Source organism: Heteronotia binoei, chromosome 1, assembly GCF_032191835.1.
Source record: "Heteronotia binoei isolate CCM8104 ecotype False Entrance Well chromosome 1, APGP_CSIRO_Hbin_v1, whole genome shotgun sequence".
NCBI classification, from domain to species: Eukaryota; Metazoa; Chordata; class Lepidosauria; order Squamata; family Gekkonidae; genus Heteronotia; species Heteronotia binoei.
The window spans coordinates 218295285-218309300 of record NC_083223.1 but is presented as its reverse complement, the minus strand read 5'-3'; the positions used below and the strand labels follow the sequence as shown (position 1 = coordinate 218309300).

Sequence of the window (14016 nt, the reverse complement as noted above, 5' to 3'; positions counted from 1 at the left end):
CAAGCGGGAGCTGTACAAAAGAGATGGTCTCCACTTGTCCTCGGATGGAACCAAGCTGCTGGCACTTAAAATCAATAGGGAGTTGCCTCAAAAGATCAGCACAACCACGTTTAACTTCTCTGAGATGAGGAGGAAACTGAAAGGCAAGGTAAATACAGTTAAAACCCTTAGGGAAGCTTGGAGGCTACAATCCTAAAAGTTCAGATAAAATATATACCACAAGTTAGGAAAGGCACAAACAGGTATAAGAAAAGGCCTGCATGGTTAACAAACAAAGTAATGGAAGCTGAACAAGGTAAGAAGGACTCCTTTAAGCAGTGGAAAGCTAGTGGAAAGCTGGTGAGATTAATAAAAGGGAATACAGGCTGTGGCAAATCAAATGCAAGACTGTGATCAGGCAGGCAAAAAGGGACTATGAGGAGCATATTGCAAAAAACATAAAGAACAACAATAAAAATTTCTTCAAATATATTAGAAGCAGGAAAGCAGCCAGGGAGGCAGGGGGGCCCTTGGATGACCAAGGGGTCAAAGGATTACTGAAGGAGGATAGGGAAATGGCTGAGCAGCTGAATGCATTTTTTGCCTCCGTCTTCACTGTGGAAGATGAGAAGTGTTTGCCTGCTCCAGAACCACTAATATTGGAAGGGGTGTTGAAAGACCTGAGTAAAACTGAGGTGACAAGAGAGGAAGTCCTACAACTGATTGACGAATTAAAAACTAATAAGTCACCAGGTCCGGATCTGAAAGAACTCAACGCTTAACTTGTGGATCTCCTGACAAAAATATGTAATTTTCATTGAAATCTGCCTCTGTTCCTGAGGACTGGAAGGTAGCAAATGTCAACCCCATCTTTAACAAGGGTTCCAGAGGAGATCCGGGAAATTACAGGCCAGTCAGTCTGACTTCAATACCGGGAAAGTTGGTAGAAAGCATTATCAAGAACAGAATGAGTAGGCACATTGATGAACACAACTTATTGAGGAAGACTCAGCATGGGTTCTGTAAGGGAAGATCTTGCCTCACTAACCTGTTACAGTTCTTTGAGGGGGTGAACAAACATGTGGACAAAGGGTACCCAATAGATGTTATTTACCTTGACTTCCAGAAAGATTTTGATAAAGTTCCTCATTAAAGGCTCCTTAGTAAGCTCGATAGTCATGGAGTAAAAGGACAGGTCCTCTTGTGGATCAAAAACTGGCTAATTAATAGGAAGCAGAGAGTGAGTATAAATGAGCAGTCTTCACAGTGGAAGGTGGTAAGCAGTGGGGTGCCGCAGGGCTCAGTACTGAGTCCCATGCTCTTTAACTTGTTCATTAATGATTTGGAGTTGGGAGCAAGCAGTGAAGTGGCCAAGTTTGCAGATGACACTAAATTGTTCAGGGCAGTGAGAATCAGAGGATTGTGAGCAGAGAGCTCGGACTGCAGTACTGCAGTTTTACCATTCTGCGCCACAGGGCTCCTTTGGTTTATGGGGCTTACTTTGGTTACCTTGTACATATCCAAGTAGTACAGTGCCAAGTCCTCAAGAGGGCGGAGGTTACAAGCATCGAAGCACTGCTGTTGAAGACGCAGCTGCGCTGGGCAGGGCATATTTCTAGGATGGAAAACCACCGCCTTCCCAAGATTGCTCTGTATGGCGAACTTTCCACCGGCCATCGAAATAGAGGGGCACCAAAGAAGAGGTACAAGGACTCCTTGAAGAAATCCCTTGGCACCTGTCGCATCAACCATCACCAGTGGTCTGACCTAGCCTCAGATTGCAAAGCATGGAGGCACACCATCCACCAGGCTGTCTCTTCCTTTGAGAACGCACGCATAGCTGGTCTTGAGGACAAAAGGAGATTGAGGAAGAATCGCACTGCTACAGCACCAACCCCAAATCAGACTTTTCCCTGCAGCCACTGTGGCCGGATCTGCCTGTCCTGCATTGGTCTTGTCAGCCACCAGCGAGCCTGCAGCAGACGTGGACTACTGCACCCTTCTTAAATCTTCGTTCGCGAAGTCAAGCCGAGAGAGAGAGAGAGAGAGAGAGAGAGAGTGCCATGTAATCTCTAGTATTTCATGCAGCCTAATAATAGTCCTGGTTTTCCTCTCCTTCATACTTGTAATAACTGCAAGGCAATCCATCTTATAAATAGTAAATCAGTAATTAAAAAAAAACCCTGTTTTTTTTTTTTTAAAGTCTGCAATTTGGTTTTGTTTAAGCCTGTCATATCATTAATGCTATTCACACATGTGAGATTGATCATAGCTTTATGGTAGTCATAATATTCCTGCATGCCATTTAATTCCCTCATCTGACCATCTGTGAATATGGGGAAGAACCTCCTTCACTTACTATGCAGATTAAAAAGCAGCTTGTGAGGCTGCTTTTGAAGGAAATGAAATTCTACCACCATATCTACCAGCACAGCCGCAAAGCTGTTTAACAGCTGTTTGAGTCAGACAGGACCAAAGAGGCCCACTGCTCACCTCACAAATAACTGTGGCTGCTGAACATGTTCACTGCGAAGTTCATGGCATCTCTAAATACCACCAAACACACTACGAGGAAGTCTACAGGTTTTCCCCACACATATGAAGCAGAATCAGACTGGAGGAGACTTGAATGTAAAGAACCGTTGAAATACAAATGCTGTATGTAAATGACTTCCTGTTCTTACTGCTTCAGACCCAAGCCTATATTTGTGTGCTGCACACTGCAGCCAAAATTTGAAAATGCCCCTGGAATTAAATGCTATGGGCAGTAAAAGTATAGCATTGTCTAGTATTTATTTCTTTTTCTTGGCTACACCACTTATGAAATGGTTCTATCTGTGGCAGCTTAATGTAGTAATTAGTGTTCTAGATTTATTCACTCTTGGCACTTCGACTCTGTGAGAAGTCCAGTCTCTTTTGTTGCATAAATTAAATTTGGAGTACCTTTGTGAAGCAACTTTCCTGTAGTATCAGCAAGTTACCAGTGATGGTTTCAGAGTGTAGCCATATTGTATACAGTAGAACAGTCCAGTAGCACCTTAGAGACTGACAAGATTTTTTTTGGGGGGGGGGGGTACAAGTGTTCAAATGTCAAAGTTCCCTTTGTCAGATACTTTGTCAGTTATCAGACAAAGGGAGCATTGACTGTCAAAAGCCCATATCCTGAAAATCTTGTTCTCTGGGGTACTACTGGACTCAAATCTACCTGTTACCAGTAGTGTTATAGCTACAGCAACAATTAATTCCTGAGAGAGATTGAATTAGTACAATATGCATAGTTTTAAGAAAGATGAATATGATTGGTTAATAATGATGATGCAAGTAAAAAAAAAAAGTCATTTTCTTGATTTTAGCCTGAAAGTGTTGCTTAAAGCATTCTCCCTTCCCCCTCTCTCGCCCACCCCCACCTCTTCTCACCCCCAAGGGCACTGTCAGTATACTTCGGTTCTTGTTGGCAAAAATGTTAAATTGTGTGGTGGCTTTGTCATGTCAAATATGCCGCACTAGGTGGATTAAGACTACCAAACTGATACTAAATCATCCCCTTTGTGAGGTGCCCTGAGCAATCTAGATGCTAAGACAGTCCCTGTGCTGAAATTTCTGCACTGTATGCCAGAGATGCAGAGGTGAAAAGTATGTGCATGAAATCTGGTTTGCCACCTAGCTCCTCCCCACCCCTCCAGCTGTAAAATCTTACATGGAGTTCCTGCCTGACAGCACAATATGCTGTTGTCATGCCAGATGCTGCATTCATGTTTAATTCCTAATTGATGACCTAAAAGGTTTTGCCTCTGCTTGATAAGAAGAGTTCTTCAGGTTATTATTTTCAAAATACATTGAAAAAGGCTCATATAAAAGTCAAAATGTGTATCACTTTTTTTTTAAGTAGTATATAAAAGTTTAGTATTTGACACTAGATTCTCTTCACACGTCTAGACTTCAGTTGTCTTGTTTTGACAACAGTATGTTAAAGATTATGAATTTTCTTTTGTGTTTATCTGGGCCAGACTTGAAAAGAAACTATTTAAAAAATCATTACTCTCATCATACTTATTTTGACTTAGTTTTTTTTTTTTTCCCCGAAGGAAAGAGTAAAAAAAAATCACTGGGAACTTTGGTACTGTAAATGAAACACTTTATTGAAACTTGTCACAAGCAGTTTTAAAGGAGTTAGATGTATGTTTGCTTTGCTGTGCTCCAAGAAATTAATTTAAACTTGTTTTCAGATTATTTTTGTTCTTTAAGTTTTTATAATGTTTAATTTTCAGTTTAACTGTTTTAAAACATTTTAAATGAACACTTTTGTTACTCTGGAGAAAGAGTTACTAGAGTGATACTTCTTTTTCATTTATTTTCCCCTCCTCGGTTCTTATAGTTAATACTTTGTATATAGCTTTACATTTCATAGATCCCTCTACCTTCTGAACTTTTCTGGTGGTTTTATTTCATGATCAGAGGTGTAGAACTAGTGCAATTGTGCTTCATCTTCTAGTTAGTAGCAAGGCTATCTGTGCTAAAGCTGCTTTGGTCAACAGTAACTGATTTTAATGACTGTGGGAGGGACTTTATGAGCAGCACCAAAATGCTTCTTCTGGTTTGAGATGGTGACATTTTTCAAGGAGAAACTTGGACTGAAGGTTGATGTACATTGCTGTTTCGTACATGTGAATTTGTGGGGTAAATATGTGAGAGATCATTTGTGTTCTGTTTGGGAGCATGCATATGTGATACAGTTCAACAGTAGCTGCTTTTATTTGTTTTTCTGTACTCTGTGTGTCAGACCCAAGTCTGGCAGAGGTCCTGAGAGACCACTTTTTTTCCTGAGGATCCCTAAAACCTGAAACTAGCCATGTTAAAAGCAATTGCTTCCACTTTGTGCCAATAGCATAGTATCAATTAGAATAAAAACAAAAGACTATGGATGGTCATCCTAGATATTAGCCCCGGTAAAGGAGAAATTTCTGCAGTTAGAGAGAGAAATTTCTGCAGTTAGAGAGATGTTGTTGGCTTATTGTTGGATGTTGGATGTTGTTGAGGATGTTGTCGCCCTCATGGATGACCTCCGGCGACAACTGGATCGAGGCGGCTCGGCAGTACTGCTGCTGCTAGACCTATCGGCTGCGTTCAATATGGTCGATCATCGGCTGCTGACCCGCCGTCTCGCCGACGCAGGAATTCGGGGGCTAGCCTTACAGTGGCTCTCCTCCTTCTTTGAAGGTTTGGGACAAAGGGTGGCAATTGGAGGGGAGCTGTCTCAGAGACACCCACTTCATTGTGGGGTGCCTCAGGGGGCAGTTCTCTCCCCAATGTTGTTTAACATCTATATGCGCCCCCTTGCCCAGATTGCCCGGAGGTATGGGCTCGGTTGTCATCAGTACGCTGATGACACCCAGCTCTATCTATTGATGGACGGCTGGATTGGCGATGTCCCTATAAATCTGGACCGGGCATTACAAGCCGTGGCTGGCTGGCTCAAGCTGAGTGGGCTGAAGCTGAACCCAGCGAAGACTGAGGTCCTTTGCGTAGGTCGCGGCGGGCCAGGAGGGGAGATCTCCCTACCGGCCTTTGACGGTGCGCCACTGATACCAGTGCGCAGGGTCAAGAGCTTGGGAGTGCTACTGGAGTCTTCCTTGTCAATGGAAGCCCAGATAGCTGCCACTGCTAAATCCGCCTTTTTCCACCTTAGGAGGGCGAGGGAGTTGGCTCCCTTCTTGGAGCGTAGCGACCTGGCAACTGTGATCCACGCAACGGTCACCTCGAGGCTAGACTACTGTAATGCCCTCTACATGGGGCTGCCCTTATACCGAACATGGAAACTGCAGTTGGTGCAGAACGCGGCGGCCAGGCTGTTGGTGGGACTACCTCGGTGGGAACACGTGCAGCCTGGGCTGCGGGAGCTGCACTGGCTGCCGGTTGTGTACCGTGTTCGCTATAAGGTGCTGGTTATTACCTTTAAAGCCCTATATGGCTGAGGACCTGCCTACCTTAGGGACCGCCTCTCCCCATATGTTCCCCAGAGAGCACTGAGATCTAGTTCCCAAAACCTTTTAAAAATCCCTGGGCCAAGAGAGGCTAGATTGAAAATAACGAGGGAGCAAGCCTTCTCAGTTATGGCCCCCCGATGGTGGAATCAACTTCCAGAGGTGGTGCGAGCCCTGCGGGACCTGAATCAGTTCCGCAGGGCTTGCAAAACCACCCTCTCTCAGCTCGCTTTCAAGATAGAACCCGGCTAAATTGATTTCTAGCCATCTCATATATGACTGTGAATTGTAGCACCTTAACTATTAACATTTAACAGCTGTTTTATCTAATTTTAACTAAATTTACAACGGTAACTTAATTGTATTTTAATCTGTCTTTTGTATTGTTTGTATTTTATTGAAATCATGGTTGCTCCATGTCTGTGAGCCGCCCTGAGCCTGCCTTTGGCGGGGGAGGGCGGGATATAAAAATAAATTTACTTACTTACTTACTTATGCCCAGATGCTTATTAAGAAATTATGGCTGCCCCTAATTGGTCTTGAGAGTAGCATGTGCATTGGTAAAACATTAATAAGAGAAAACTTCCCAAACTACCCTCAGTATCTTTCATTGCCTTGTATGAATGACATGATTGATTCTTTGGCATTAAAAAGTAAAATACTGATACCCCTTGTTCTTTGCTTGATCTTTTGATAACAGACTGCTGCAGAGAGTCAGTGTATATAAGCAATCTAACCCCATCACCATAAGCTTTTGAACATCAGTTGCCAGCAGTGAGCAAGGAAAACAGTCCTCCAAAGCCAGCAGGAGTTATTGCAAATGGAAGGGAGGGATCAAGGATTCAATCAATTTCCCACCACTATGGAGAGTAGAAATTATTGGCTTTTGAGGAGACGGGCCAAGCTTGAAGGGAGGAGTCTATTACTATATCAGGGTATTATGACTGGACATGCTGTGATTCTAATGTATATAAATTTTATCAGAATCATTTTTGGTTTTAAATTATTAAATAATTTCAGTTTAAAATTATTTTTTAAATTTTAACTTTGTTACCTTTTCCATTATGCTAATAAAAATAGGATACAAATACAATGAATATGTGGGTCTCTATGAATTTAGATAATTTTTTTCTGCATTGTGTTTGCATTACATTTCCCCCCATCCTTTTGTTCTTAATATTTCTCTTCCCATGCCTTTCTCCCCCCGCAAGAAAGACTATTCTTCATCTCTAGGACTGGAGTTCCAATTGGTAATTATATGAGCAATTATTATTAAGAAAGCATTTGTCTTGTAAGCTGTAGTATTTGCACTGATTAACCTTTTGTGATTTTGACAAGAAAGGCATATGCAAAAGCCTTTGAATTCACAACTTTTCAGGTGTAAAAGCCAGCAGATCAGATTTCACCAGTGTAGTTCTTTCTAAGCCAAGCCTGCAAGCTGCCATTGTAGATATATGTTAAAACTTGTAATAAACGATATGAAAACTTGTGTGTGACCTGGCTGTGAACTTAATATTAAGTACATGTCTTTATCAGAAGATGGGGATATAGACCTTTGAATGTGAAGTGGCTGATACTGCATTCTGTATGCATGTTGTTTGTGATCTTGGAGGCATCTCATGTAACCTATTAAGTATAAAGTTTGTTCTCTGTCCTTGGAGTGTCAATATCTGATTAACTTAACTGCCTGTTTGAGATGATTTTTACTAGCAGTATGACCATGTATGCAGTGTGTCTGTAGCAGTGTGTGCTAAATCAGTTAATAAGGCTGTAGTCAGTTAGTAAGGCTGTAAGATTTTTCTGCTAATTCAGTTATAATTGATGTCTTGGAATTTAGGTTATATGTTTACCCCAAATTTAATAAAGGATGGATATTAAGAAGCTGTTTTATGTTGCTGTTGTTAATTTTATTAGATTTATAACCTGCTCTCCTGGAGCTGGCTCAGAGTGGGTAACATCAATTTATAAAACACATCACATTCGAGAACATCACAAAATACAATAAATACATTAAAATTATAAGTACAATAAATACAATAAAAACCGCAACATACCACCCGTATACAGCTAGAAGATGGCATAATATCTTATGGAGGAGTAATATGTAATTGTCTGATAAGGAGAGTGGAAAAGAAACATACATTTAAAACATGTAAGCACTTTTCAGCCTTTTCAAAAGTATACTGTATGAATAAAATTGTTGCTTAAAAAACACATAAAAGACCACAATTTAAAACCTCCAATTAGGACTGCTAATAAATAAAAACTAAATTAGTCAAATACAGCCCTAGAAGTAAGGTCAGAGATCTGTGTGATGGAACAGTATCTAGGGTAGCTTGCTTCTCAAAATATCACTGCTTTCTTCCTAATTTCCTGTATGATCTTGCCTTTAGATCCAAAGAAATTTGCCATGTGCCTTCACTATAGACACAGCTAGAATTCCAAGTCCAAACCTTAGTTGCCTTATCATTTAGAACAGTATATCTGTACTCACGCCTCGGAGTCAGTTGGAGCTCACAGGAGCACAGCTCCTGAACCTTTCTGAGAGTTCCTCTTCCTCCTTCTGAGAGTTCCGCCTCCTTGTCCATTGAGTAATGTGCAACTGCATAACAATCCCTGGATGAGCTCCACCACCTATTTTTCTACAAATTGACCCCTGTCTGTACTCTAATCTCTTTCCTCGCCATACACATTGTTCTTTCTCTTTCTGATCTTCTGTTCTTTTATTTTTCTCCATACAAGCACACCACACTCCACTCTTTCTGCCTGCTTAATATCACCTAGTCATATTCTATTAAGGTTAATTTGTGTGGGTAGTAAACCCTTTTGGAATCTTTAGCCACAAACACATAGCTATATTTTTTATCAATTTTATTCCTAATTCTATTTCCTCCTACACATTCTCTTATAATTGTCTGATCCATCTGAGATACCATCTTAATGATACCATCTTCTCCAATTCAGAACAGTGGCATGTAGCATGACAGATGTGGCAGCTGCATACTGGTTCATCACATTACCACTAGAGCAGAAGTGTAGGGAAGCAGTTACATGGAACTGGCACAGTGCCCATGCTGCCTGAGTCTGATTTCCCTGGTTTACTGTAGACATAACTTCATGATGAACATGTTCAGCAAGTATATGTACTGTTTTGAAAAGCCAGTGTTTATGAGTGGAGCCATTATTTGGTTCATCATTCATTTGCTGTTTATTGCTCAGCGTGACCACCTCATGAAGCAGTTTTGTGGTTCCTCAGTAAGTGTGGTGATGGAGTTTACTTTCCTTCAGCTTCGTGGCTGTTTTTGCATCAGCGTATAGGGTTACATCAAGTTCCCCCCAAGGCCATGATTGGGTCAGACAAGTAAATGGTGCTGGGGGAGGAAAGCTACAACTCCCGTGGGGGTATGTCATGTATTTATTTATTTTGGTTGCAATATTTATAGTCTGCCTATTTTATTGAGGTTGACAGCATTATATGTTTATCCCTAAGTTTCCAGTATACTAGAAAATCCATGTGTATGGGCAGTTATTGATCTTGCCCATTTGCAGGGTAGCACCTGTAGAAGGCCCTGACTGAGACATAAAATAGACTACCCAATAAGTCCATAAATCCAGGTGGGTAGCCTTGTTGGTCTGAAATAGTAGATAAAGTTAGAGTCCAATGGTACCTTTAAGATCAACAGAGTTTTATTCAGGGTGTAAGCTTTCAGGTGCACACATACTTCCTCAGACAGAATGGAATGGAATGGTAAAAATCTTACATGTAGGAAGTGGGCAATAAATTAGCACACTGAATAATGAAGATGTTTTTAACAGATTAAAAGAATAATAAACTTAGTTATATGACTATCGCTTGTTTGGGTTCAACTGGGGGTGACAGCACCACAAGGACATAAATATGTCAGAATTGGAGACTCATATGTCCTTGATGGTGAGAGGCTGTCATTAGGTTTCGTAATTGTAATGAGTTATAAATTAAGAGTCTGTTGTCATGTTCCATTGGTTTCCTCTAAAGCATGTGTTTAATAAATAAATAAATAAATATGTTAGTATTACAAACATTATTTCAATATACTTATACAAAAATACTCTAATACAAAAAATACATTAGAGTACAGTGAATGTATAGCTCTGTTTGGTGAGAATGGGTTTAGCATATGTAATGAATTTTTTAAAAAAATTACTGTTGAGTCCTAGGGAGGTGTTTCTTCCACGTGTTGTAATAATTTGTAATTCAGCAATTTCCCTTTCCATTCTGTTCTTGAAGTTCCTTTGCAATAAAACAGCTACTTTGAGGTAACTCATTAATGTCCTGAAAGGTTGAAGTTTTCTACAGTTTTCTCAGTTTTAGCATAAGAACATAAGAGAATTTATTTATTTATTTTATTTATTACTTTACATTTATATCCCGCCCTCTCCGCAAGCGGACTCAGAGAAACCATGTTGGATCAGGCCAGTGGCCCATCCAGCCCAACACTCTGTCACGCAGTGGCCAAAAAGCCAGGTGCCATCAGGAGGTCCACCAGTGGGGCCAGGACATTTGAAGCCCACCCACTGTTGCCCTCCCAAGCATCAAGAATACAGAGCATCACTTGCGCCAGGCAGAGAGTTCCATCTATACCAGGGGTGTCAAACATGCAGTTTCGGGGGCCGAATCAGGCCCCCAGAGGGCTCCTATCAGACCTCAAGCAACTGGCTGTCATCTGCTTCCTTCCCCCTATATCTTGTTTCCTTCCTTCTGCATAACAGCATGCTTTGCAAAGCTTGCTCAATTGCACAGGAGCCACAGAGCAAAACCTGTTTCATCCATTGGCTGTGTTTGTCTGTGTTCTTTATAAAATCTGTATCTCAGCTACCTAATCTTAAATAGGTACACACATGTCCCGGCCTGACATGGTTAGGCCCAACCTGACATGGCCCGGCCTAAGAAGGTCTCATTTATGAGTTTGACACCCCTGATCTATACCTTGTGGCTAATACCCAATTCTTCTGACAATCACAATTTACATTTAGGAAATTATTTCAGCCTATTCTAAAAGTTGTGGGTTTTTTCAAAGATTGGATTTCTCTGTTTATATCTGGATTTTAATTTCTTTCCAAAAGACTGATTAGGAACACTTGGATTGGTCCTTATTTCTTGGAGAGTGGAATGATTTCAGATGCTGAATGATAATAACACACTTTGGTAATGAGACAGGAAAACTAGGTCTCTATTCAGGCCTGGGGAATGCATTTTCTTAAGATTCTTTATCAACTGCAATTCAGTATAAGTGGGCGTAAGTCTGACATTAGAAACCGCAACATTCAGTTGCTGATCTAAGATCTTTGCTCTTACAAAGGATTTTCAAAGGGAAATTAGAAGATCTCCCTTTGAAAATCTTTTGTAAGAGCAATGCTACTCTTAGATCAACAACTGAATGTTGCTGTCAGACTTTATGCCCATTTATTCGTTGCATCCTCCTGGACGGAACAGAGACCTAGGTTTCCTGTCTCATTTCCAGCGCTGGTATCTCCACACTTACTACCTCTCTCCATATCACACCTAATCCAATCAAGTCTGCTATTGTCATTCACCTGCTATTGCCATTCAACATCTGATATCACCTTTATAAAGCTTATGTTCCTTGTGTTACATTTTATGGCACACGTGTCTCAGCCCAACAAAGTGGCATTTGTGTCAGATCCAGCCCTCATAACAAATGAATACAGTGTTTATTATGGAAAAATCAATAGTGGATAGTTTCACAGACTGTTAACAGCAATTCATATTTTAAATTAATTAAGCGAATATTAATGCTTCAACATTTCATCCATGAAAAGCAGTCTTTTGTATTCTAATTGTATCTTTTTGACATTGCAGGGTCTTTTTAGAAAGCATCACATGTACTTTAGTACAAAACGTAGTATGAAATATGTAATTTCAGCTGTTCATACAATTGACTTAGCATAATTAAAGCAGGTTTCGGAAGTGATCTAACAGAATCTATCAATACATGGTTACTGTAGTATCTTGTTCTCTGAATCTGTTGCCCATTTTTTTAAAAAAGTTGAGTTATATTTGTTCCATTTACAAGGCTGATAAAAAGGAGATCAACTATTATTTCAAAGTGCATTGGTAAGTTTACATTACTTGCATATGTAATAGATTATTCTGCAAGTCTTAATTGGGGCATTGTGCTTCATGCAACAAAAGACAAAATGAAAGTTAGCAACCCTAGAAAAAGCACAGTGGAAGTACTTACATTAATCCTACGTTTCACAGAACACCATTTTTTCTCTGTTTCTCTCCCCCCCCCCCGCCCCTCCGCAGTTTCCATAGCTAGACGTGTACAAGACCCATTAGCTGAGCTAGTGAAAATTGAGCCCAAGCACATTGGAGTTGGAATGTACCAGGTAAGGCAATGCAGATCATTTTAATCTATGCATAATCCAACATGATATGAAGCAACACTGAAACTCTGCTTGGTAATTAAGTGTCAACTAGTTATATGTCTGCTTTAAAAGATTTGTGGAATGGTAATAAATATTTATAAGTCCTTGTGCAGGTTTTTTCTTTAAAAACTCTCTGGCTTTAACGATTGCAACTGAGACTTAGCAATGGCTGTAGCCAGATTTATTGTCTATTAAAAACATCAGATCAGGCTGGTAACTTGATCTGTAAAGCCTTCTCTCTTTCACATAGCTACAACAATGTGGGTTTTTAAGCTCCCTTGGGAAAATGCTATGAGATATTGATTCTGCACTCTTGGGTTGTTGGACTGTGCCCTTGTCTTTCTCCAGCTACTCTTTGCAAAAGTGTTTATTTCACAAACTTTTAACTGATTAAATGCACAAATATATCTGTTTGTATATACTGGGATAGTCAAGTGATCTTGAAAATGGGAGAAATATTAATTTGGTTACAATTGTGTGTAACTGACTATGAATGCTAAGTTATCTGAAATGCATGGGATACTTTATACTAAACACGTGTGTGTGTGTGTGTGTGTGTGTGTGTGTGTGTGTGTGAATGAAGAAGACGAAAACTGCAGATTTATACCCCAACCTTCTCTCTGAATCGTAGTCTCAGAGCAGCTTACAATCTTCTTTATCTTCTTCCCCCACAACAGACATCCTGTGAGGTTGGTGGGGCTGAGAGAGCTCTTACAGCAGCTGCCCTTTCAAGGAAAACTCCTATGAGAGCTATGGCTGACCCAAGGCCATTCAGCAGCTGCAAGTGGAGGAGTGGAGAATCAAACATTGTTCTCCCAGATAAGAGTCCGTGCACTTAACCACTACACCAAATTGGCTATATATATATATATAGCACTTTTACACAGTAGGAATGGTTTTCCTGAAAGGGAGCTGAGGCATCGAATAGAATGCTATACTGAGCAAACATAGTTTGTGGTCTCATTCAAATCATGTAGCTGTATTGCAGAAAAATAAGCAAGTATCTCAACTGGGAAGATTACTCTTTTTAGCAAAGCAGGAAGAGTTTGACTTTCTGAAAAAATAGTTTTAGAACACTGTCATTGAAAATGACCAAAATAAGCTAGTCAAATTTCTTGTGCTGGATTCATGATTCACATGAGGATACTTCAGATCAAGACAGTGAAGACTCTTTGCATATGTGATATGCTACTGCTACCACTGTCTTGAACATTGACAAGAGTCCCTTGAGAACATTTTTGGTGTTTTAAAAGCTGTAAAGGCCTGTTGGGGAGCTAAGGTGCTGAAAGAATAACTCTGGAGTGGACAAGATGACAAATGTGTCATACCAGTTCTTCTTCAGTGATATTGTAGAACAGATAATACCTTTAGGTAGCAAAACCCTTTTGTCACAAGTCTTTAAGTGAAAAATATCACCCAGAAGGTATAAGATGTATGCTCAGTGATGTAAAGAAATTTGGAATTGCCAAAGCATTCAGTGCCACTTTAGGAGACAAATTGCATGATTTGTATGTCAAAAGATTTATTATCCTTGGGCAACAGAACAAGGCTCAGGAAAGAGGATTAAATTATTATGACTTTCTTTCTTTAAGCACAAGTCATTTTTTTTCAGCCAAAAAGTTGG

The 14016-nt window shown here is 40.3% G+C and overlaps 1 protein-coding gene across 1 annotated transcript in view; it reads left to right on the top strand.

The window, feature by feature from the left end:
- The window catches only part of SRBD1 (S1 RNA binding domain 1), a 293248-nt gene that overhangs the window by 150164 nt on the left and 129068 nt on the right, over positions 1-14016 (top strand). The window contains exon 16 of the mRNA XM_060247694.1: positions 12271-12353. Within this exon, the coding sequence (XP_060103677.1) occupies positions 12271-12353 (83 nt within the window). The remainder of the gene's footprint in view (positions 1-12270; positions 12354-14016) is intronic.